Consider the following 25,980-nt stretch of genomic DNA (forward strand, 5'->3'; position numbering starts at 1 on the left):
TGCGGGACCGGTAAAACAAGAGGCAGTGGGTTTGTGTGGCTGTGGGCTTACAAGGCTTGTTAAATTGTTAGTGAGGTCATTATCAATTACCTCAGTTTGATTAGCTAAAAAAAAAAATGAAAAAAACTTTTTTCCTATAAGTAAACAAAACCTGTCCCACGATGTAAGCTGTTTTTTGCCTCCAAACTCCAGCAACACAAGAAAATTTCAAAATGGAACAATGAACAAGGGAACTGCAAAAGACCACAGCACTGGGAATGAATATATTATGTTTTCTTTATTAGAATATGCTAATGGGAAACTGAGCTTCGTTTCCTTACAAGTCAGTCAATAAGTATTTATGAAAGTGCTGCAAAGCAACTATGTGTTATTGTACAGAAACACACATTTATTATTGCTATTGTTTAACTGAAGTGCAAGCAGAGGCAGCGGTTACTAGGATCTTCTTTTGGCTGCTCCCTTTAGGGGTTGCCACAGCAAATTGTCTGCCTCTATCATGTCCTCCTTCACTACATCCACAACAAAACTCCACTGAGGTCTTCCTCTTTTCCTCCTGCCTGGCAGCTCCATCTTCAACATCCTTTGTCCAATATATCCACTATCCCTCCTCTGCACGCGCGCAAACATCTCAGCCTTGGCTCTCTAACTTTGTCTCAACCTGAGCTGTCCCTCTGATGTACTCATTTCTAATCTTGCCCATTCTGGTCACTCCCATTAAAATCTTAACATTTTCAACTCTGGCACCTCAAGCTCTGCCTTCTTACTAGCCATACATCATAGCAGGTCTCATTACAGTCTTACCTTCCCTTTGACTTTTGGTCACTGAACACTCCACTGGACCTTTGTGTGTGAATTGCTGAACAAATTCAGGGACTCCTTCATTAGCAGGAGTACTTTTTTCCCCTTCTGATTTATTTTTATAAATTTTTGGAACAAATTAGAACTTTATCAAAACTTGAAACACCATTGGCTTCATCTGAAAAACACAGTTCACAGACATGAGGTCACTCATTGTTTTTTCTGCCCAGAAGCTTGAAATTAGGGTCACTGAGGTGGTGTGTTTCAGCTTTCTTTATGTACAGCAGAAAATCAGCAAACAATGTTGCTTCAAATCAAAGGTTGCCCTAATCTCTGTCAGGAATACTGTATTTGTTGTTTTCAAGCTGTGAGTCTGTCTCTCTCCCTTTGTCTGTGTATGTGGTCTAGGAGACACCTATAGCAGGAACTACCACAGGTGTGATATTCAGTACCATGGCAAGTGTTGCCTGTCTGCCTGTCTATGTGTGAACCGAGTTTGTCTACTCAATAGCTTCACAACACTTTAAAAAAAACTTGATGTATTTGAGATCACGATGAAGTTTGAGTATGAAGATGAGTGTTGCCAGCATGGCTGGTGTGACACCATCCGAAGATGGTCTCTGGTTTTAAATACTGAGGTGTCTTTTGCAAGAGCTTCATGTGAGCAGTAGATGTAAGAGAGAATTCAGCATTTTGATGCAACATTAACCTCACTTTGACTTCCCATTTTGGTGTGCAAAAATAACTGCTTCTCTTTGGCTTGCTAACTGTTTGGCAGTCATTAACTTCCTTTGCATTTGGTCCAGTGCCAAATGAAGTTCAGCACTGGACACAAAACTAAAAGTTCACCTGTATGATTTTCAATTCATATAGCAGGAAATCAGCTTTTGTCATTTTGGTCTGCAAAAATATTTTCATCACTATAGCTTGATAAACGTATCACTCCTTTCTTCAGACAGTCATTAAATCTGTTTGCTATGTACATGCCATTTGACACTGCACACAAAGCTTATATATGACTTGCGCTAGCACAGAGCATATGACCTTAGAATAACTATGTGGACCTGCAAACTAGTGAGCTGAAACGGGCACATATTTGCTGCACACGGAAGGGTTAATTCTCAGGGTCTATCTTGAAGGTTAAAATTTAATTAGATGTTAATTTAAGAATAATTTGAGCGTAACAGCAGCACACAATCTCATATTAGTTACAGCATAATAATCAGTTATGGTCATAAACGGACATGAATGCAGGAACTGTATACTGCAGTCTGACTTGTGGTTTTTATTCTTCACCTCTCAGACCATTAATATAACCACGACTGCAACAGGCTATGGCCTTGGTGTGGCTTGTGACACACTCATCTCTCAGGTGAGCAAACCACATTATATGTATATTATTGTTTCAGTGGTTTTATCCGTGGGAAACTTTTAATTCTAATATCATGCAATCAAAATAATTTCCCATCAGCATCGTTTATCTTTTGCAGACATTCGGAAGTAAGAACATGAAACGCGTGGGAGTGATTCTCCAAAGGGGTTCCCTGATCCTGCTGCTGTTTTGTCTGCCATGTTGGGCTATTCTCATCAACTCTTACAACTTACTGATCCTCATGCACCAAGAGGAAGAGGTGGCGAGGTAAAGTCATGGCTTATAAAGCTCATATAGCTTTTTTAAAAAAGGTATTTTTATCAGCATTACTGATATTATTAGTACTGATAGCACTGATATATTGATGGACTGTTACAGTTCTGGTTAGATTTGTTTAATTTGTTTAAATTTAATTTTGAGGGACTAAGGCAGAAAGTAGACATTTAATGTGAAGACAGTGCTGATGTATTTTCCTTCTCTGCATGCATTTACAGGTGCTTGTTTGAGTTGAAAGTGAATTATTGTCTTTGTGTTTGCTTCACTAAATGAAAATCCCTTTGTTTGCTTCCCCCTCAGAATTGCCCACATCTATGTGATGACATTTCTACCAGCTGTTCCAGTGAGTGTATTGAACTGACCCCTCCTCCTGCACACACACACACATGCACACACACACACACACACACACACACACACATCCCAAGTTTGAAAATAATATTGTGTATAGTCATTTTTGCCCAGTACAGATTGCACTTTTTTGTCAATAAAGCAATTCAGGAAAGGCACTGGAGGCGGCGTCTTTGCAGTAATGGGCGAAAACAGTATTGAGACATTTTCTCCAGTTAGAAAAAAAAAAGCAAGACAAAGCTCACAATCTCAGTCCAACATGTCCTCAGTCCTCTTACCTCCTAAATTTGACTGACATAATCCAGTTATTGCATCCATGTCAACCGTGTTCACACATCATGGTCTGCATTTAGTAACACGAGCAGCAGTTCAGTAAACACACTGGGATTGACAGCTGCAACTTTTTTAACCCTCATGTTTGAGAATCATAATTGCTACCTGATAGGTCTGCCAATTTTATTCAGTAAAACAAAAACAAATTCCATATTGTCTCTCTCTACTACAGGCTATGTTTCTGCACCAGCTGCAGGTTGCCTACCTGCAAAACCAAGTAAGTTCATGAGAGGAAACAAGTGCACTTCTGGTATGCAGGAACCTGCAGAGGGAACAAAAGGGGAATGGTTCATCTCGTGTCATGTAAAATTTTAGAAATATTACACAAGGGGTCATGCTGTACCATTTCGGCTGTTTAGCCACACTACAAGCTAATACTGGCACAAGTGTTATGCATCCTCATAACTCTGGTGGGTCTCCTTTAGTACTCTGGTAAGGCTCGGACTTTTCAGTAAAAGGGATGTAATATTGCATACACTTATATGCAATTTTTATTTAGCTATTTTTGTCCTTCTCAACATGAACTGCAAGAGCTCTGAAGACCCCCTTTTTTCAAGTTCACCTGTCAGGCAAATAATTTCATCCAGTCACTACTTTGATTCAGGACCAAATACATTATAAGCAGCTAATGTGCAGCATCAGCAAGATGATGAAGCTGCATGGCTGTAGCCTCTTAGTCTTGTTTTCACTGATATGCTACATTTACCTGAATTTCCCTTAGGGAAATAAGTAAAATAAATTATTTTGCTGCACGAATGTTGGCTCTGCACATTGGATTGGTAATCATGTCTTTTTTTAAAATCTTTCAGGGGATCATATTCCCACAGATGTACACAGCAGGAATGGCGAATGTTTTTAATGTGGGCTTCAACTACATTTTGATCTTCAGCCTCAATTTGGGTGTTGTGTAAGTGCGTCACACTGCCTCCTCTTGCCTTTTAATTTTTGACCGACTTGATATGGAGTTAAGCATTAAGTGGCTTGACAGATAAACTACACTATTTAAATACCTTTAGTCTTCAAAGACAGAAAAATACTCTCTGTCACTGCTATGTTCACTACACTGTAGTCCAAACAGGGGAGTGAAAGAAGAAGAAAAATAGTGTTTTGTTAAAACCGAGTCAGCAATGCACTGATGTTTATTATTTTTGAACTTTATTTGAGAGCGGAGGCAGCATAGGGTAAAGGAAGAAGAAAGTGTGCTGACAGGAGTTACTCCAGCTGGACAAACACTTGATTCATCAGGCAGATGACTCAACCAATCAGGCCTCTCTATGTGGGCCTTGTTTCTCCCTCCCCTCACGTTTATCAAAAACTGATTCCTGCTAATTGCAAAGTCTTATACTCAGATCATCAGAACTCTACTGTGCCAAACCACAGTGTTTCTTTCAGTGTTTCAGTCCATTCCTCCTCAGTGAAGCCCTGTGTTTCTGATTACAGACAAAAGGTGTAATCATGGTTACTGTAACTGCACATACCTCTGAGAACCACAGGTATAAAGATGTTTTATCATATGTGTTTTCAGTGGATCAGCAATTGCTAATAGCCTCTCTCAGATCACCATCTGCCTGCTGCTGTTTGGTTACATCAGATGGAGGAACCTCCATCAGCAGACATGGGGAGGTGAGTTCTACACAAAATACCAAGTGAACAAATCACTTTCTGCAAATAATCTGGGCCAAAATGTGAATGATGCATGTAATTTTCTGCAAACCTTGCAGGTTGGTCCACTGAATGTCTGCAGGAATGGGGTTCTTACATGAAGCTGGCTATTCCGAGTGCACTTATGATCTGCTTTGAATGGTGGATCTGGGAGCTTGGAGGTTTCTTTGCTGGTCAGTGTTATTTACCAGACACACACACACACACACACACACAAGTGTGTTTTGCTATCTTTGTGGGGAATTTCCATTGACTTCCATTCATTTCTACAGCCTAAACCTTACCTTTACCCTTTTCCTAACCCTAACCATCACATACCTAACCCTAACCCTAACCTAAACTCAATTCATACCTTAGCCCTAACTCTGACCCCTGACCCAAAAACAGGGTTTCCCCTTGTGGGGACAAGGTTCCAGTCCCCACAAGGAGCAATTGGTCCCCACAACGTAGTATATGTCAGGAAAATTGTCCCCACAAGGTATTATAAACATACGCGCACACACGCACACACACACACACACACACACACACACACACACACACACACACACACACACACACACACACAAATGGCCCACTACACACACTTGTTTAAAACACATTTTCTCAAGAACCCCTCCAATGAAAATCCAGCTTTGTTTTTTTTGTTTTTTTTTAACCTATTACATTCAGTGTAGTCACCGTGGCAGAGCATTTCTGCCTTGGAACTGAGGTGTACCAATGACAAAAATAGAGTGACAGTGTCTCAAAAACCCAGATTCAGACTGTCAGAGTTTCATATGGAACAAATCTAAGGAAACAGTACCATCTACTTGCCGGTTTTGGTTAACTTGTCAACTGGCCTCTGGAAAAAAGGTTTATCTATCATTAAAACCACATTATTAACTCTGTGATAAGTGGTTTGACTTTGATATTACTGTTGTGGAGAGTATTAGAGTTGTGAGAGAGAGTTTCTTCTGTTATTCCAATATTATAAATTGCCATTATGCGGCATGGATTAGAATTATGGTGCTGAACACGAGATGAGCCTGCTCATGCTGGAGGTGAACAGACTGTCAGATTGCTGGAGGTCTACACATACATGGGTGAGATCTACACAGAAAGGAAGCAAATATTCCACTATAGGGCACGAAGGAATTATTTTCATAGAATAAACATGTAACTAATGTAAATTCTGATGAAGGGGTTGAGTTTCAGTGATTTAATGAATGCCAGGAAAGAATATTAAATCTTTTTGTATAAAAATGTGCCAAAATGCTGACTAAAATATCTTTCTGTAAACACAAATCTACACTCTTGTCAGTTGCTTGATAATATTTGGAATCACGTTCCACTGATTATACAGTGCTGTTATATTGTACATACTTATTTCCAGATGGTATTTGTTCAGTATCAGTACTAGTGCTGCTCCGTGGCCAAATCATTGCACTCCAAATGCTGTAAAATGTTCTGGTTTTGATATGGGCACATTTCTGCAAAAAGTTCATCATGGAAAAGAGTCATTCAAAAGATCTGACCTTACTGTGACATCTTTGTCTCTGTGTGCAGCTTCCTGGTTGTGACTGGTCAAAATCTTGTGCAAAAATTGTAACATTCATATATAACAGAAAAACCCGGCTTGATTACTAAATCTGTCTAAATCATATCAGGTTTACTTGGTGAAGTGGATCTTGCTGCTCAGCATGTGTTGATGGAAATAGGAAGCATTGTATACATGGTATGGATCATTCATTTATTCACCTGAACACATGCAACTTATTATTTAGCAATAATTCTGCACTTTAGGAAATTGGCTTACTCAGTGTCAGATCAGTACACACTGTAACTGATGTCATGAAGTAATGTGTGGTCCTTGTAGTTCCCTTTAGGCGTCCATGCGGCTGCCTGTGTGCGTGTTGGCAATGCTCTCGGGGCCGGGAACACTGCCAGAGCTTTAGTCTCCTGCAGAGTGGCCTTAGTTCTATCAGGTATTAAGATACATGACATTTATTTGAAAAGTCAAACATATGTAGGTGATAAAAAAAATGACATATGGACTTACTGTATATGTAATGTCTCTATAGGAGTGCTTGCTGTTTTCCAGGGTATTGTTATTGCTAGCTGTAAGTCAGTCATTGCCTTCATATTTACCTCTGATGTGTGAGTATCACAGCAACATACACATTCAAGCCTGTAAAATCTTAAGGTAACTCTGCTTTAATGGTCTTTTTCTGCTTTCTGCAGCAACATTGTGGCAATCGTGTCAGAAAACCTCACAGTGTATATATTTCTACAGTTCTTTGATGCACTTCTGGTATGTCTTTACAGAACAACAAATGTTCTCTTCTTACTTTACATGGATTAATTCACAGAGTTGGTTGTGTGCTTTGTTGAATTAAAACCTTAACTTTGTTTCTTTTCAAACTGTGTGTCCTTTCAGTGCGTCTGCTCAGGGATTCTTGTAGGATCTGGGATGCAGAAAATTGCTGCGATCTCCAACTTGGTTGGTTACTACTGTATCGGCCTGCCAGTGGGAATAGCTCTCATGTTTGCTGCCAAGCTGAGGATATTAGGTAACCATGGTAGACATGTTTCTATGAACAAGCTATAAGTTAAATGCTAAAGCGGGATGCTGTAGTGGTGCACAGGTTAGCATTGTTGCCTCACAACAAGAAGGTTTGGTTTTCAAAGCTTATGGTCAGCTGGTTCCTTTCTGCAAACGTTTGACTGAGGGTTTTCTCCAGGTGCTCATTCATGCATGTTAGGTTAAGGGTGTGGGTGTTAAGGACTGGTGATGGACTGGTGACCTGTCCAGGGTGTAATCAAGCCTCTTCAACAAAATCAGCTGGGAAAAGGTCCGTCCTTCTGGTGACCATAGTTGGATAAATAGTTAAGAAAATGGATGGATGGACTGATAAACCAAAATCAGAGGACTAAATAGCATAACATCAAAAGATGTTTTGAAGCAGGACCTTGAAGAACAAAGGCTGGAATGCTCAGGATGTGGTACAAGCATATTTTGGTACAGTGATAAGATACACAACGTAAAAAGGACAATAAGACAGAGGTGATATGACATTAGGTCAAGACAAATAACAAAACAGGTGATAATGATGCTGATACCTAGATTTACTGCAGGAAACACTTAAACCTGCACAAGAAAGCTTGCAGGTGACATCTGTAAATACCATCTCGAAAGCATCTGATTAGAAGCAGCTTAATTTTACAACATGACAATAATCCCAAACACACTGCCTACAGTGTAGCATACAGTGTATCACAAAAGTGAGTACACCCCTCACATTTCTGCAGATATTTAAGTATATCTTTTCATGGGACAACACTGACAAAATGACACTTTGACACAATGAAAAGTAGTCCGTGTGCAGCTTATATAACAGTGTAAATTTATTCTTCCCTCAAAATAACTCAATATACAGCCATTAATGTCTAAAGCAGTGGCAACAAAAGTGAGTACACTCCTAAGAGACTACACCCGTAAATGTGTAAATTGAGCACTGCTTGTCATTTCTCCTCCAAAATGTCATGTGACTCGTTAGTGTCACTAGGTCTCAGGTGTGCATAGGGAGCAGGTGTGTTCAATTTTGTAGTACAGCTCTCACACTCTCTCATACTGGTCTCTGAACGTTCCAACATGCCACCTCATGGCAAAGAACTCTCTGATCTTAAAAGACAAATTGTTGCACTACATGAAGACTGTTATATAAGCTGCACACAGACTACTTTTCATTGTGTCAATGTGTGGTGGCCACATATATGCACATTTCACACCAGAATGCCCCAAGCTCTTATTGCGAAGAGAGAGACCGGAATAGATAGGGAAAAGGCGGGAGAGAGAGGCCTAGGATAAAAGGGCTTGACTCCTCCTTTTGCAGGAGTTATATTTGGAGTTGTAGTTTGTTGTGAGTTTACCTAATAAAGCTGAGACTACATACCTGCTCGTGTCTCCTTCCACCGACTCCTACATTGGTGACCCCGACTAAAGAACATGTCTGCTGACGACAGCTCAGCGGCCGCTGTTTCCTCACCAGCCGCCGCCGTTTCTCCCGCTATTTTTGCGGCCACGGTCAAGCTCCCGGAGTTCTGGCAGCACGATCCAGAGCCTTGGTTCCAGCATGTGGAGGCCCAGTTTCACCTCCGCGGGATCACCTCAGACGACACCAAGTATTACCATGTCGTCGCGGCGCTGGACTCTGCTTCTACCCGCCGGCTGATGGGACTGCTCCGGGACCCGCCGCCTGCTAACAAGTATGGAGCGCTGAAGGAGAACCTGCTGCGGATTTATCAGCTTTCAGACGAAGAGCGGGCTGATCGCCTGTTGTCCCTGAATGGCTTGGGAGATGGTAAACCCTCCGAGCTGATGGAGCACATGCTGGCTCTGCTCGGCCCGGGCGACGCTTCGTTTCTCTTTACGCATCTGTTCCTGCGCCAGCTCCCCCCTCCCGTGCGCACCGCGCTAGCCAGCTCCGCTCTGATACGGGCCAAGGATTACCGCGGGCTAGCTGAAGAGGCGGACAAGATTTTGCTGGCATCCAGGCATTCCGGTGTGCATGCACTTTTACCGAGTGCGGCTCTACAAGGGGCGGAGACGAGAGAAGCTGGTGCTGTGGCCGCCGTCGCAGAGCGCCGGAGGAAGGAGAGCGTGCTCTGCTTCTATCATCGCCGGTTCGGAGTGAAGGCGAAGCGCTGCATTCCGCCGTGTACCTTCCAGCACCAGGGAAACGAGAGGGCCGGTGCTCACTAGCAGCTGTGTGCGCTGGCAGCTCGGACAAGCTGCTCTTCATTGAGGACACTGCTTCGGGACGCCGTCTGCTTGTGGACTCGGGTGCTCAGCGTAGCATCATGCCGGCTTCAGCTGCGGACGCCTTGGGACAATGTCACGGACCCCTGCTGGACGCGGCGAACGGTACCCCCATTCGCACATATGGAATGAGGTTGGTGACTGTGTGTTTCAAGGGACGTCAGTTTAACTGGGACTTTGTGATAGCGTCTGTGTCAGTACCTATACTCGGCGCTGATTTCTTGTGTGCTTTCAGGTTGTTGGTCGATGTAGCTAATAGGTGCTTGATAGATGCTGTGTCTTTTGATACCTACCCCTGTACACTTGGTAGTCCTGGCCCCCTGCCCCTCGCTAACATGCTTGCCACAGGTGATGAGTACCAGCGTTTGCTTGCCGAGTTTCCCACCCTCACGGTTCCCACCTTCTCTGCAGCCGTAGCTAAACATGGTGTGGAGCATTACATTACCACTGTGGGTCCGCCGGTTTTTGCGCGTGCACGCCGTCTCGATGCCGCGAAGTTAGCGATAGCCAGGGAGGAGTTTGCAAACATGGAGCGCCTTGGTATTGTGCGCCGCTCAAACAGCCCGTGGGCGTCCCCGTTGCACATGGTCCCTAAAGCTGACGGTGGGTGGCGCCCTTGTGGGGATTTTAGGCGCCTTAATAATGCGACGACTAATGACAGGTACCCGGTTCCCCACATTCAAGATTTTTCGGTTCATCTTGCGGGGGCAACTATTTTTTCAAAGGTGGATTTGGTGAGGGGATACCATCAGGTTCCTGTCCATCCGCGTGATGTGCCCAAGACCGCGGTTATCACTCCTTTTGGCCTTTTCGAGTTTTTGCGAATGCCCTTCGGTCTGAAGGGCGCGGCACAGACGTTTCAGCGCCTCATGGACTCCGTTTTGCGTGGTATGCCATTTTTGTTCGTCTATCTGGATGACATACTGGTTGCCAGCCCTTCCGCCGCGGAGCATTCAGTGCACCTCCGCCAGTTGTTTGAGCGTCTCAGTGAGCACGGTTTGATTGTGAATCCAGCTAAATGCCAGTTCGGTCTGCCGGCCATAGAGTTTTTGGGACACCTCGTTTCGCCCCAAGGGGCGTTTCCCCTGCCCGCTAAGGTGGAGGCGGTTTCTGCTTTTCCGCGCCCTTCCTCAGTGAAGCCCCTGCAGGAGTTTTTGGGGATGGTGAACTTTTATAACCGTTTCATCCCCCGGGCTGCTCACCTCATGCACCCTCTGTACAATGCACTTAAGGGCAAGAAAGGCAACCAAGAGATAGAGTGGACACCTGAGCGGGTGCAGGCATTTGACAGTGCCAAAGCTGCTCTTGCCAACGCTACCCTGCTGGCCCACCCGTCTCCCGAGGCGCCTGTTGCCCTTACTACCGATGCCTCCGATTTTGCAGTCGGGGCCGTGTGCGAACAATGGGTGGGTGGTGCTTGGCAGCCCCTCGCCTTTTTTAGCAGGAAGCTTCGGGATGCGGAGAGAAAGTACAGTACGTTTGACAGGGAGCTCCTTGCCCTTTTTCTCGCGACGCGTCATTTCCGGTTCCTGCTTGAGGGCCGTGACTTTACCGCTTTTGTAGACCACAAACCTCTCACAAAGGTTTCAGAACCATGGACTGCACGGCAGCAACGGCAGCTTTCTGCTATTTCAGAGTTTACCACTGACATTCAGCACGTCGCCGGCAAGTGTAATCGGGTGGCTGCCTGTCTGTCCAGGGCGCAGGTTAGTTCTGTGCATTTGGGAGTGGACTACTCTGCCATGGCTGCCGACCAACTTACGGATACGGAGATTCAGGCTTTTAAGGCGGCCGAGTCCAGTTTGCGTTTGGAAGATGTCTCATTTCAGGATAGTGGCGTAACCCTACTTTGCGACGTCTCATTGGGCAGGCCTCGCCCCTTGGTTCCTGCTTGCTGGCGTCGGCGGGTTTTTGAGGCAGTTCATTCTCTTTCGCACCCAGGAGTTAAAGCCTCAGTTAAGTTGGTAGGGGCCAAGTTTGTGTGGCCCGGCCTCCGGAAAGAGGTCAGGGCGTGGGCTTCCTCCTGTGTTGCTTGGCAGCGCGCCAAAGTGCAACGACACACCAAATCCCCTCTGGAGCACTTTCCCATACCACAGAGAAGGTTCGAACATGTCCATGTAGACCTGGTAGGTCCATTTCCCCCTTCCCGGGGTTTCACCCATCTCCTGACAATGGTGGACAGGACGACTCGGTGGCCTGAAGCAGTTCCTTTGGCGTCAACCACCTCAGCAGATGTTGCTCGTGCGTTCGTCTCCTCCTGGGTATCTCGGTTTGGCGTACCGCTTGACTTGACATCTGACAGGGGTCCTCAGTTCACGTCTGAGCTGTGGACTGCTGTGGCGGAGAACCTTGGCGTCAGACTCCATCGCACTACCGCGTACCACCCGCAGGCCAATGGCCTTTGCGAGAGGTTCCACCGTACCATGAAGGCTGCCTTACGGGCTGCGCTGGTGGACAGCAGCTGGGTTGACCGCCTTCCTTGGGTCCTGCTGGGCCTGCGTGCGACACCTAAGGAGGACCTGCAGTCTTCTTCAGCCGAGCTGGTCCTGGGCCAGCCTTTGAGGGTTCCAGGGGAATTCCTTCCTGGTGCATCTGCTTCGGGGGCCGACAAAAGGAGCGGGCCGGTTTTCCCGGGGAATGATAGGTTTTTGGCCCCAGTAGCGGCGCATCACTGCCTTCCACAGTCATATGTGCCAAAGGACCTGATGTCTGCCAAGTACATTTTTATCCGCCATGACGCGCACCGTTCTCCACTTCGACCTCCTTATGATGGTCCATTCCGTGTGCTAGAGGTGGGACCTAAGGATTTTTTGGTTGAGCTGGGAGGTCGTCAGGAGCGGGTTTCGGTGGATCGCCTTAAGCCTGCTCACATGTTTCCGGATGGTCCTATTGAGTTGGCCCACCCTCCGCGCCGCGGTCGTCCTCCCGTTTCTATGCCTCACTCGGAGGACCTGCCCCCAGCTGCTGTTTTTTCCCCTGCGAGGGGGCAGTCTCGCCGTAGTCGGGGCTATGCCCCTCCCTCGTTTTCACCACCTGTGGTTGCCAAGCACAGCCGTAGTGGCCGCCTTGTTAAACCCCCTAGGAGATACTCTTGATGTGGTATTTTATTTTTGCTATGTTGAGTTGAAAATGGTTGCTGTTTTTATTATTGTATTGTTTGCCATTCTGTGTGTTCAGGGGGGGCCTGTGTGGTGGCCACATATATGCACATTTCACACCAGAATGCCCCAAGCTCTTATTGCGAAGAGAGAGACCGGAATAGATAGGGAAAAGGCGGGAGAGAGAGGCCTAGGATAAAAGGGCTTGACTCCTCCTTTTGCAGGAGTTATATTTGGAGTTGTAGTTTGTTGTGAGTTTACCTAATAAAGCTGAGACTACATACCTGCTCGTGTCTCCTTCCACCGACTCCTACAAAAGTGTCATTTTGTCAGTGTTGTCCCATGAAAAGAGATACTTAAATATCTGCACACATGTGAGGGTTGTACTCACTTTTGTGATACACTGTACCTGGATAGAAAAACACACAGTGGCACTCTATCAGTCATGGATTGGCCTCCCCAGAGCCTGGACCTCAGTGTTAGTAAAGCAGTGTGAGATCATCATCAGAGAACAGAACAAAAGGCAGCCAACATCCATAAAGAGCTTTGAATGTCCTTCAAGAAGCCTGGAGAACTATTCCTTAAAGCAAGTATAAGAAAGCTTGCTTAAGTGAGTTCAGGCTGTGTTGAAGAATAAATGTGGTCATACAAAGTATTGACTTTCAAGGTTGTTAGAATTGTCAAAACACTGTTTTTATATATTCTATTTCCACATATGTTCGCATTTACAAGTCACAAAAAGTCTACGCGGATAAAGTCTACGCTGTACAGCCAGCAAGAGGGGAGCTCCCACGTTTGAATAGAGACTCTACAAGTGCAGTTACTGCGAGTACCGGCAAGAATTCACTCACCAAAACAGAATCGCACAGTTCTTCGACAGGCTGTGCCACACACCGAGCCATATTATTTGTCAAATAAGTCCATCAAAAAATCCCGACTGACGTTTCCTCCAGAACACCTTGAGTTTCCTTGACGAGGAAAGGCTGCCGTGACTTCGGCGAGCTAACACCGCCGAGCCGCGAGCCTACAACAACACCGGGCTTCGGAGCTGCTGGTAGTCGGCCCAAGGAGTTAACATCGCCGAGCCGCGAGTCCATACGATGCCGGGCTGCCTCCAGGAGCTGGAGCCACCAGGCCTGTGAAATTGTCCTGCCTGCTGAGCGGCGGACATTGGGGACATTGGAGTGAGGACCTGCTGCGGCCTGGTTGTCATCGAGCCAGGCCCAGGTGAGTCATGCCTAGACGCGGCCAGGGAAGAGGGTCAGCTTCAGCCGAAAACAACTCTGAAGACAATATGGAGGAATTTAAAAAATCTTTGGATTTTATGAGTGCTGAACTGACGAGAGTGGCATCACAGCAAGAACTTTTGATGGGGCTGTTTGAGGAAGTGAAGCGATTAAAACTTGCAGTAAGTGATAGAGACAAAAAGATAACCGAATTGGAGCAAAAAGTGGATGAACTGGAACAATATATAAGACGCGACGACTTGTTAATTACTGGACTTGACATCAAACACCGGACCTATGCTCGAGTTGCAGCAAATGTGAATATCACTGATGATTCACTTTGAGAACTTCTCACTTTGGAGCAACAGGTAGTGACTTTTTTTACAAAACAAAAACATTGACATTAAATCCGAGGATATTTCCATCTGTCACACCTTGCCCTCTAAATCTGATAAGTTCAAACCACCTATAGTTATCAGATTTATAAGCAGGAAGTCAAGAAACAATTTAATAATGCAAGCAAAGAAACTGAAAGGAACGAATATATACATAAATGAACATTTAACTAAAAAAAATGGAAATATAGCACGTGAGGCAAGGTCATTGAAAAAACAGAAAAAAATAATAGCAACTTGGACATGGAATGGAAATATTTGGATTAGAGCAAAGGAAGGGTCACAAGCAAAAATGATCAAAGAAATGAAGGATTTAGATGAATTTAGAAGGGGATAGGTTACAAAATTAAATGGCAGAAGCAACTGGTGCAAATGGAATTAACAAAATATAAGAACAAATGGACAAATACATTACGATATGACAAATGAAGACCTGGAGTCTAAAATATATGATGTTGAAGATATAACTGATTCAAACTTTTTTCCAGTAATCAGTGATAGTGAATATTATAATGTAGAGCAGTTTAATAATATAACAAAAATCGATCTTTCCATCATACATTTTAATAGTAGGAGTACAACAGCAAATTTAGCCAACATAACAGATTATTTAAAACAATTTAACAGAAAATTTAGCATAATAGCACTTTCAGAAACATGGATAAATGATGGATATAAAAGTAACATTTACATTGATGGTTATAATATGTACAGTATGAATAGAAGTAACAAAAGAGGGGGGTGGCTTTATTTATTAATAATGAAATAAAATGTAAATTAAATAATAAAATGTCATTCATTATAGATGATGGTATGGAAATAGTAACAATTGAAATAATAAATAAGAATTCCACAAATACAATAATAAGCTGTGTATATCGATCACCAAGATCAAGTATTGAGGTATTTACCAATAAAATCATGGAGTTATTGGACGATTGTTCTAATAAAACAGTTTTTTTGTGTGGAGATTTTAATATTGACCTGGGAAAGAAAACAGATACAAATAATATTGGTACATTTATAAACTCAATGCATACTTTTAATCTTTATCCATTGATATCAAACCCTACAAGAAACACAACCCATAGCGCTACAACAATTATAACAAATGGAGAACTAATGGGTGGTATTTTGTTGACTGATGTAAGTGATCATTTACCAGTATTTATGATTTACAAAAATGATCAATATAGTACAAAAGTAGTTAGAATTAAGAAAAAAACAACAAATACTTAAAAAAAAGTTTTGGACAAATTAAAGGATGATTTAGGAAAACAAAATTGGACAGAAGTGTATGTCAATGATGTAAACAGAGCTTATGACATTTTCATGAATATTTTAGGAACTTTGTTCAAAAAGAACTGTGTGCAAAACAATTACAATAAGACAAATACTATTGATAAACCATGGATGACAAAAGGACTGAGAAATGCTTGTAAAAAAAAGAATTACTTGTATTCTTGTTTCTTGAAGTTGAGAACAAAAGAATCAGAAGAGAAATACAAGAAGTACAAAAACAAATTGGTATGGATTATCAGAAAGCATAAAAAGAAACATTACAGTGATTTATTAGATAAAAGTAAAAATGACATGAAAGCGACATGGTGAGTAATGAATGGTGTTTTGAAAAATAAAACAAAATTTGGTGTTTCACAATATTTTGTTAAGGATGATCATGAAATTTACGAGCAGAATGAAATTGTAAATGAATTTAATAATTATTTTGTGAATGTTGGCCCAAGTCTTGCTGCCAAGATACCAAATGTAAATGACAGTGTGACTGATAAGGTGATGGGTTGTACCAACAGTTTTTTTCTTGATGGAACTGATAAAGAAGAAATAATGAAGTTGGTAAAAAATTTTGCTGATAAAAAATCTAAAGACTGGATGGACATGGATATGACGTTTGTGAAGGAAATAATGGGTTATGTTATTGAGCCATTCACATATATTTGTAACTTGTCTTTTTCGACAGGGATTTTTCTTGACAGCATGAAAGTAGCGAAAGTAATTCCTCTTTATAAGAATGGTGACAAATTTTTGTTTACTAACTACAGACCTATTTCCCTGTTGCCTCAGTTCTCGAAAATTTTGGAAAAATTGTTTGTTACAAGATTGGATCAATTCATTGATAAACAAAATGTTTTGAGTAAAAATCAATATGGCTTTAGAGCTAACAACTCAACATCGATGGCACTCATGGATCTGATAGAACAAATATCGACAGCTATTGATCAAAGACAATATTGTGTTAGTGTTTTTGTTGATTTAAAAAAAGCTTTTGATACTATTGATCATAGCATTCTTCTTGAGAAATTGAATAAATATGGTATGAGAGGTCCAGTATTACAGTGGGTATCCAGTTATCTTACCAACAGGAAACAATTTGTTCAATTAAATGACGTAAGATCTACATTTGGTGATATTACATGTGGAGTCCCACAGGGTTCTATGCTTGGACCAGCGTTGTTTCTTTTATACATAAATGATTTGGTAAATGTGTCAGGATTGTTTAGGTGTGTTTTGTTTGCTGACGATATCACATTTTTTTGCTTGGGCAAAGACTTAGAGCGAATGTTGGGAATGATGCAAACAGAATTTGCAAAAATACAAACTTGGTTTAAGCGTAATAAATTATCGCTAAATTTGGATAAAATAAATTACATGATATTCAGTAATAGAAAAAGAATGGTGGATGTTTCATTTAGAGTTGATGGTGTTGATATTTGCAGAGTCAGTGAGGTGAAGTTTTTGGGTGTTATTATAGATGAAAACCTGACCTGGAAGTCTCATATAAATTACTTAAGAAGAAAAATGGCAAGGTCTATTGCAGTACTATATAGGGTAAAGGAGTTATTTAATGAAAAAGCATTGTTTATATTGTATAATGCTATAATTGTTCCACATTTGATTTATTGTGTTGAAGTTTGGGGGAAGGCATGTAAAACATCTACAAATTCTATTTTTATTTTGCAAAAAAGAGCTATAAGAATTATTGCCAAAAAACATTATAGTCACCCATCAAATATATTATTTGATCAATTGGGATTATTGAAGTTTTATGAGTTGGTTGATTATAAGATTTTGTTGATTGGTGGATGTTTCATTTAGAGTTGATGGGCACACAAAAATGTATTACCTTTGAATATTCAATCTAATTTTATTAAGTGAGAAAATATTTATAATCTAAAGGGATTTGAAATGTTTGTAAACCCTAAAATCCGAACAAGTTTGAAAGAGAGATGTACCACTGTTCAAGGAATAAGGTTGTGGAACAATTTGGCTAGTGATAACAAAAATGCTGATTTTTTTTCTTCTATCTGCTTCCTTTCATTTTATGAGATTTGTTTTCTGTATTGAAATTTGTTTTGTTTTTAACTAAAATGAATAAATGATTAAACTAAACTAAACTTGCTTCAAGAAATCGTTGGATCTATTTCTCATTTACCTTGCAAATTATAAAGAAATGAAGGGTGACTCAAGACTTTTGCACAGTGCTGTAAATACATCAGATTATCCTAATGTAAAGCTGAGTGGTGAACTTGTCAGAGAATTGGCAGTTCTATCCCCAGGCACAGCATCTGGACATGGAAACACAGTCAATGCATGGAGTGAACACTTTGTATGAGCATATGGTCTCACAGTCTACAGCTGTTAATAAGCAGAGCCAGCTGCCAGCTTGGCTGTATCTTTAACCCTTGTATAACCAGGTTTATCAGTAGCATTTAGAGCATGCATACACTTTAGAGTATTTCTTAATGTGTTTGTTTGAACTTGTGTTCCTCCTTTCAGGTTTGTGGCTGGGCCTCCTTATATGTGTTGTCATTGAGACGGTGTTATTCCTGGTTCTGATCTTTAAGCTCAACTGGAAAAAAGTCACACAGAAGGTAGGATGCTCTCAACTTTCTCTAAAAACATTAATTTACCCCCCCCCCCCCCCCCAAAAAAAAAAAAAGAAAGGAAAAAAATTCTGAGGGAAATCTTTGGTTCATCCGAAGCTCCCTCGAGCTTTGGCAGCACCTGAGGTTTTTATCTGTATGTAGTTGCCAAATATATTTGTTTTTCTTTTGAGAACTTTTGTTTTTCTTTGGCTTTGCTTTTATTTTTTCACTTTCGTAAAAATAGATAAGGAACAAAAGATGAGAATATAAATATGCACACTCACATATTACATGCAATGCATTTTTTTAATAACCTGTCCTGTCCAGCAGCTTTAGCAAACAGAGCCATGATCTGATTGCCCTGTTGTGCCAAACACATTTGCTGAGTCAAGAGGAGCTCAATAACCTCTCTATAGGCTCATATTTTTACTCAATTTATTGGGTTTTTTAAATTCACATTAAATTCGCATTTTGTAACAATGCCAGAGATGACAGATTGCAGTAATTAGGGCTGTTCATCTGCATATTTTAAGTTCCATAGATTTACTGCAGATTGTTCAATGTGAAAACAAACAGAGGTGGATGGAGCAGCTACAAAGTTCTTTACCTGCTACAACACGTTTCTTCCTTTATGCTCGCTCCTCTTCAGTAGCGCTAGCTAAGATGCTGGAAGTACTGCGACCACAACTTACGGACATCTGCACTCGGTCCGGCCCACTGTAACCCCTGATTATAGCGCTATAAATGATACATAAATTATATGGTTTTGTCTCTTTAATCTCTTTGTATGAGATAAGCCCCATTGATGGAGGACACACCAATTGTCTCTTATGTGTTATTGTTCGTCCATTTACTGTAGGCTCTGATCGGGTTGATGTTTGAAGGTGCAGTGACGTGAAGTAAAAACTTCCCTCAAATATCTGAAACCTAAGCTAACGAGCCTGTTTTGAAAATGTAAGGAGTAGAAAGTACAGATATTTGTTTAAAAATGTAGGGAGTAAAAGTAAAAAAGTTGTCAGAAAAATAAATACTCAAATAAAGTACAGATACCTGAAAATTCCACTTAAATACAGTAATAAAGTATTTGTACTTCATTACTTCCCACCTCTGAGAATACCTAATATTATTATTTACTTCCTGAACCTCACTAACATGCTTTAGGCTCAACTGCGAGCTGGGAAGAAATTGCTGGTAACACCTGGACATCCTCCTAGTACAGGGCTCAGTGAAGCTATGGTGCCGGATACTCCTAACTGCCTGGACTCAGTAAGTATACAATCACTATGTGTGCTGTGTATGTTCTCACATGTATAATAGTCAAATCGTAATGGGGCCACTCATAAATTCATTAACTGTGTCTTTGCACCGTGAAGGGCCCGTTGGACAGCGGAGAAGCTCCTAAAACAGATGGCTACAGTCCGGTGAACACCCAGGATCAGGAAGTGAAAGCTGCTCATGTGGCAGGTGACAGCAATGCTAATGCAAGAAGAACTGAACAGAGCAAAAACACCAAACCTAAAGTGCTGCTTTCTGCCACTCAGCTGATTTTGCGTCTGGGAACCACCTTATTGGTTTCAGTTCTTATTTTGATTATAGGTGTTGCCTTTTATATTGCTTTCCCTGTACCAGGGCTGAGTGCACAGAGCAGGGCCAACTTTACTCTGAACGGGGCCAATGACTCCACTCCCACACCAGTGACTCTGAACCTTACACTAGACTTCTGATATATATTTAACTTCCAAGTATTGACTTCTCGTGGCTGCACATAGTTCTCACAGATGTATTCACAGAGAGAAAAGTGTCAAATTCCTTCCTAGTTGCAGATCTTCTCATGAACCAGAGGTCTCATTTAGTAAAAACCTGATGTTTGCTACTCGTGCTACCTTGTGTAGAGAAAAACGTCTCAGTGCTGCACTGCCAAGCAAATCCACAGAAAGCTGGAAGAAATATCAAATGAGAGGGAATCTGGCAGGATTAGCAAAGGTCTTGTTACAAAGATCATGTTTTAACCAGCTCACAGCTGAGATGTTTTAACTGGAGCAACAAGGTAGGTTACAAATCCTCTCTGAATAATCACACGGGCATCAACCAACAGATGTTTTCTCACAGATAGCTTTTTTGTTTTTCAACCTGTTCTTGACTTGATTTACATATTGCACTGTGAGATATATGTTGAAGCTTACTGACCTCAAATCATTTTCTCATGTTTTAACTTTAATATTGACTGTAAATATGTGATGCTAAATTTACATGTCTATAAGTGAAATATAGTTGTCGCATTGTCTATTACTATCAGTCTGGCTCTGTTTGTTTTTGAGACAAATGCAATTAATAAATAATAAGCTGGCTCTGCTGCTCTTATAGATGTGTTACTAATAACTGCAAAGGTAACTATTTTCACATGAAAAACACTGGAAATAAAATTGCACAACCAGAAGAAGAAGAACCAAAGGGAGGCCAATCCATGACTGATAGTGTTCCATTGTGTGTTTCTCTGCGCAGGTATGCTTTTACTGCGCTGAAAGTGTGTTTGGGATCATTGTCATGCTGTAAAATGAAGCTCTTGCCAATCAGACACACTCCAGATGGCACTGCATGGTGGATCAAAATTTGATTACACTTTTCTGTGTTCATAATTCCATTGATTTTGACAAGCTCTCCAACACTGCTGGCTGAAATGCAGCTGCAAACCATGACAGAGCTTCCACTGTGTTTTACAGATGACTGTAGACTCTCACTGTTGTACCTCTGTACTGACCTCCATACATACTGATGATGATTTGTAGCCAAAATTTCAAATTCGGATTCATCACTCCATAAGACCTATTACCACTTCTAATGTCCTCCACTTTTCCAGTATCCTTTTTTTTAGGGTCGCAGTGCTCACCATGCCAATATATACCAATTTTTCAGCTAACAGCTGAAAAAATAACAAGGTGATTTTTTTGGGAATCACCTTGTGTGTGACTTCGTTTTGTTTCTCGAAGACGTTTCACCTCTCATCCGATAGGCTTCTTCAGTTCTTGAGGTCATAAGTCAGCAGCTTAACAAAACAAACAAAAAAATCCCCCAAACGCCAAAACATTTCTCTGAAAATTGTCAGGTACAAGGGCTGGACTGAAAATGAATGAAAAAGCTTTGAAACTGAAAGGCATTCAGAAAGCGCGTGTTAGAACGATTGGAATCCTCCGCCTCGTTTCCTCCACCTCGTTTCCTCCCGGGATCGTTTAATAAAGGGGGTGAAAGTCAGACTTTCAGTTTCATTCATAAAAATTTATTAATCACCACACATAATACATGAGGGCCAAAAATAATGCAGAATTAAACAAGCATGCTTGGAGATTGCAGTTAACATCCCTTACCGCAATTAGGCTGTTCTCCCACTAAGCGCACTGCAAATCTGACTGTGTGTTCGCGCGTCCCTTTTTTATGGTTCCGACCGTAATACCTTATAAGGAATTGTTTTTCCCTTAGGGCCAACTCTCCTCTCTCAGTTATGCGACCCTTACTCCTGCCTAATGTAAACAATGAGAGACACACCTCTGAGACTTCTTCACCTTCCTTTCCCTGATCAGAATAATGCACCTCCACACTGAACCTTGCATTTTCACAAATCTGCAATAATCAGTTCCCTCAATTCCCGCTTTTGAGCTCCTCTAGAGCTCACAATCAGTTGTAGCTGCTCCTGCAGGCTCCCAGTCCAACTCCTCTGAATCCATTCCCAATAACAGCATCTAATATGCTGGAGGTGGGTCTTTAAACCCCCCTTCAATGGTTCTGGTAATACACCTGATGCAGAGCGAACGGATACAGAGCACACAGCAGCACCCACAAGTGACCACAATTCCCTATGCTAAGTACTCCAAGCATGACTATCAATTTCCAGTTATCATACATTTTGCCAGTCATAATGAGTTATGTGTGGTGAGATTATCTGTTATTCTGATGCCACTTGCAGTTGTCTTTACGTCGATCTTCTGTCTTCAGATCCCTCCTACCGGAGGAGATCACATTGCTGACTGAGGGTGGACTACCTCAGCCAAAAGCTCTACCTGGGGATTATTCTGCTCCATATGTGGAAGAGCCTTGTTGGGGTCGCCAGCAGATGACCCTTTCAACACGCTCTGGATTTCCTGAACCGTTCTTCCTGGTTCTTCTGCTGGAGCACACTGGCTCCAGTGGTACCAGGTGTCTCCTTTCCCTTGTAGGCGCACGGCATGCGACGTTCTCTCGACCACCCGGTGGGGTCCTGTCCACCTGGGCTCTGACCACTTCCTCTTGATGACCTTCAGAAGGACCCACTCTGCTGTGTGTGGCTCCCCCTTTTGGCCTCCCGTCACTCCATCGTGCACCTGTGAGACAAAACCTGACAACAAAGCTTTAAGTTCATCAAAATATGATTTGTACTGAAAATTGATTATATGTTGCCTTTCCCCAGGAATAGCTGCTGTAGGGCCTGGGAACTGTCTACCTGTACGCAGCTCAAATGGTGTGAACCCTGTTACTTTATTTAGTGAGCTCCTTACTTGCAACAATGCCACTGGAAGAGCTGTAACCCAATCAATTTTGCTCTGTGCACAGATTTTAGCCAATTTAGTTTTTAGATTTTGGTTCATGCGCTCAACTTTGCCCTGAGATTCTGGGTGGTACACTGCTCCAAACTTGTGTTTTAGGCCTAGAGCTGCTTCCACAGCCTGTAGGTCTCGGTTTTTGAAATGCCTTCCGTTGTCAGATCTCACTCTTCTCGGAAACCCATGTTGTGGTATATAATGATTTATCAAACATTTGATCACTGTTTTGCTGTCTTCATTTTTTGCGGGGTACGCTTCGGGCCATCCTGTGATCGATTCGACCATCATCAGGAGGTAGCGATACCCTCGAACTCTGTCAATCATATCAGTGTAATCAATCACAATCTCTTCTCCAGGCCATACCTGTAATGGGAATGCTCCCATGTGTGGTTTCACAGTTGGCTTTGGGTTGTACTTACCACAAATTTCACAGTCTCTTACCCATCTCTTGGCCATGTCAGCCTGGTAGGGGTGCCACCAGTGGCTCAAATTTCTCAGAATTTGTTGTGCCCCCACATGTCCTGGCCCGTGGGCTTCTTCTATTAGACTTGGTGTCAATTCTGGGGGAAAAATTGGTCGACCATCTGGTCCTCTCCACACACCTTCAATTTCAGTGCCTCCTCGTTGTTTCCAAACAGTCTTCTCCTGAAGTGATGCTCTCTTTTGACACTCTTTGATCATATCAAAGTCAATCCTAGGGAGTAAATCACTTACCTGTGAATGGCTTATCATCATTTGATGTCTAGGGGTGTATCCTGCTGCTTCTTTAGCTCGCTGATCAGCCTTCTCATTTCCTTTTGCCACTCTGCTCCCTTCTCTGTCATGTCCTTTGCATTTTATCACTGCCACCTTGGTTGGTCCCTGGATGGCGTGGGCCAAGTTCGCCATTTCTTCTGCATGTTTTACAGGGGTCATATTAGCCGTTCGATATCCCGCTCTTTCCCATTGTTTAAGTTCCACATGCACAGCTCCTGCCACGTAGGCCGAGTCAGTGTAGATATTCACTTCTCTGTCCTTTGCATATTGCAGTGCTGTGATCATTGCAAGAGGCTCTGCTCTCTGAGCTGATGGTCTTTCTGTTAACTTCTCTGCTCTCACGACCTGATAACCTGTCTCTGTCTCCCTAACTACTGCATACCCTGCTTGGAGGTCTCCCTGTTTATCTTTATAGCAGCATCCATCTGTGTACCAGTTTTCAGCGTCCTCTATCGGTTCGCTGACTAAGTCTGGTCTGATTTTCAGGTCTTCCAAGACCTTCTCTTGGCAGTCATGGGGTTCTTCCCCTGAGATCTGGTCAGCCACGTTAATCCCTTGGTGTGTAAACACCAGGTTTGGGGCTTCCAGAATCTTGCTCAGTCTTCCCTGTCTCAGTGGAGCTAGTGTGAAAATCTGTGAGTTCACAAATGCTACTACGCTGTGTGTTGTTAGGTGAATGAGTTTTACTATCCCTGCTGCGTGTTGTGTGCACACCGGGTGCCTTCTTTCTAATGGGTCCAGCATCACGCTTAAATACATTAGAATACACCTTCTCCCCCTTTGTTTCTGATACAGGACACCGTTAACCACGTTGTCCTGTACAGAAACATCCAAGAAAAAGGGATGTGCATAATCTGGACGAGCCAGATTGTTTCAGTTTTGTGAAAGCCTCTTCTGCAGGAACTGTCCACTGGAGTGGAGCTGTAAGGTTTCTCATGCCCTGTTCTCTCACCATTTCTCGGTGGAGATTGGTCAGGTTCACAAAGTCTGGTACATAACTTCTGCTGAACCCTGCAAGACCCAAAAATGATAGCATTTGCTTTACTGTGGCCAGTTTCGGATGCTGCAAAATGGTTTGTCTGTGATTCGGGGACATGCCGGCTCCCTGTCTGTTAATAAGGCGCCCCAGAAATTTAACAGTGGGACGGGCTATCTGTAATTTGTCTTTGCTGGCCTTAAATCCACGGGCATGTAACCGCCAGAGCACATCACGTGTGGCCTGGAGGCAATCTGCCGCTGTTGTGGCTGCGATGAGAATATCATCCACGTACTGAATTACTGTAATGTACAGTCAGGTGGGAGCTCGCAGCCTAATAAGGCTTCTTTTAAGGCCTGATTGAAGAGTCCCGGTGACAAAATAAATCCCTGCGGGACCCGTGTGTACCGGAGTTGTCGCCCCTGGAAGGTGAAGGAGAACATGTCTCTACAGCTCTCTGCCAGAGGAAAGCAGAAGAATGCATTTGCCAGGTCTATGCAGGAAAACCATTTTTGTGTGGGAAGAAGCGATGAGAGAGCGGTGTAGGGATTTGGCACCGGTAGGGTGGGAGTTACCACAATTTTATTTACGGCCCACAAGTCATGAGCCATTCGGTACTTACCGGTCCCCACCTTCTCCACAGGTAAAATCGGGGTTTTCCAATTGGACTGGGAAGGTTCCAGGACTCCCGTCTTCAGGAGTCCTTGAATGGTATCTATGATACCAGCTTCAGCCGCAGGTTTGTGAGGGTACTGGGGAATCCAAATGGGATGGACCTTTTGAACTTGGAATGTAATAGGAGGTAACCACTGACAATGTCCCGCATCGGCAGGTCCTGTTGACCACAGAGTACGAGGTAGCCGGGCAATTATGACTTCAGCCTGCTTGTGATCGGAGTGTTCTCGGCCGTGTTCTCGGCCGTGTTCTCGATCGAGCGTGACATGTTCCAAATTTGCCTGATTATTTACACGCGCATAAATTCGGTACGTTTTGGTACTCGGAGAATAAGTGAGTCCGGGGATCTGTGTCGGGACCCAATCTGTCAGGCCCCCTGCGCATTTCATCATGGGCCCTAATTCTTTGGCCGCGTGTCCTGAATGTAATGCCAGTGAGACATGTGGAACGGATGTCTCCGCCATCATATACCAATTTTGTTGATCGGAGGTGATTATAACCGCCGCCGCGACTCCCTCATGAGCCACGTATAAATCAGAAACTGCTACCTCCCATTGTTGACCCTCCAGCTCGGCAAAAGCGTCTTTATACCAATCTGTGTCGTCTCGGTCATAAAACAACGTGACATGGGGAGGGTCAGGCGGAGAGACATATGGTCCCAATCTAGCGATCCAGGGTTCCCACCTGCAGAACAAAGTCAATATGCCTGTCTGTGTTGGCGTTTCTGGTTTCAACAAAGCCCAGTAAATGTCAGCAGTGTGTGTCTGTGTGGCCAGGGGTTGCATCAGTAGTTGGTGCTTCCAACT

At 42.9% G+C, this 25,980-nt stretch overlaps 1 protein-coding gene and 1 pseudogene across 1 annotated transcript in view; one reads left to right on the forward strand and one right to left on the reverse strand.

Moving 5' to 3' along the window:
• LOC115792097 (multidrug and toxin extrusion protein 1-like) overlaps positions 1 to 20,451 on the forward strand; it is a 30,878-nt gene extending 10,427 nt beyond the window's left edge. Inside the window, exons 3-17 of the mRNA XM_030746493.1 lie at positions 2,102 to 2,170; positions 2,289 to 2,437; positions 2,747 to 2,789; positions 3,303 to 3,347; positions 3,940 to 4,037; positions 4,656 to 4,753; positions 4,852 to 4,965; positions 6,442 to 6,509; positions 6,651 to 6,759; positions 6,856 to 6,931; positions 7,016 to 7,085; positions 7,212 to 7,344; positions 18,108 to 18,202; positions 19,358 to 19,462; positions 19,570 to 20,451. Of these exons, the coding sequence (XP_030602353.1) occupies positions 2,102 to 2,170; positions 2,289 to 2,437; positions 2,747 to 2,789; positions 3,303 to 3,347; positions 3,940 to 4,037; positions 4,656 to 4,753; positions 4,852 to 4,965; positions 6,442 to 6,509; positions 6,651 to 6,759; positions 6,856 to 6,931; positions 7,016 to 7,085; positions 7,212 to 7,344; positions 18,108 to 18,202; positions 19,358 to 19,462; positions 19,570 to 19,920 (1,623 nt within the window). The 3' untranslated portion in view covers positions 19,921 to 20,451. The remainder of the gene's footprint in view (positions 1 to 2,101; positions 2,171 to 2,288; positions 2,438 to 2,746; positions 2,790 to 3,302; positions 3,348 to 3,939; positions 4,038 to 4,655; positions 4,754 to 4,851; positions 4,966 to 6,441; positions 6,510 to 6,650; positions 6,760 to 6,855; positions 6,932 to 7,015; positions 7,086 to 7,211; positions 7,345 to 18,107; positions 18,203 to 19,357; positions 19,463 to 19,569) is intronic.
• Positions 20,452 to 22,041: 1,590 nt separating this feature from the next.
• On the reverse strand, positions 22,042 to 25,638 carry LOC115791451 (uncharacterized; annotated as a pseudogene).
• Between the last annotated feature and the right edge of the window lie 342 nt (positions 25,639 to 25,980).

The sequence above is a fragment of the Archocentrus centrarchus genome, chromosome 14 (genome assembly GCF_007364275.1).
Source record: "Archocentrus centrarchus isolate MPI-CPG fArcCen1 chromosome 14, fArcCen1, whole genome shotgun sequence".
Lineage (NCBI taxonomy): Eukaryota > Metazoa > Chordata > Actinopteri > Cichliformes > Cichlidae > Archocentrus > Archocentrus centrarchus.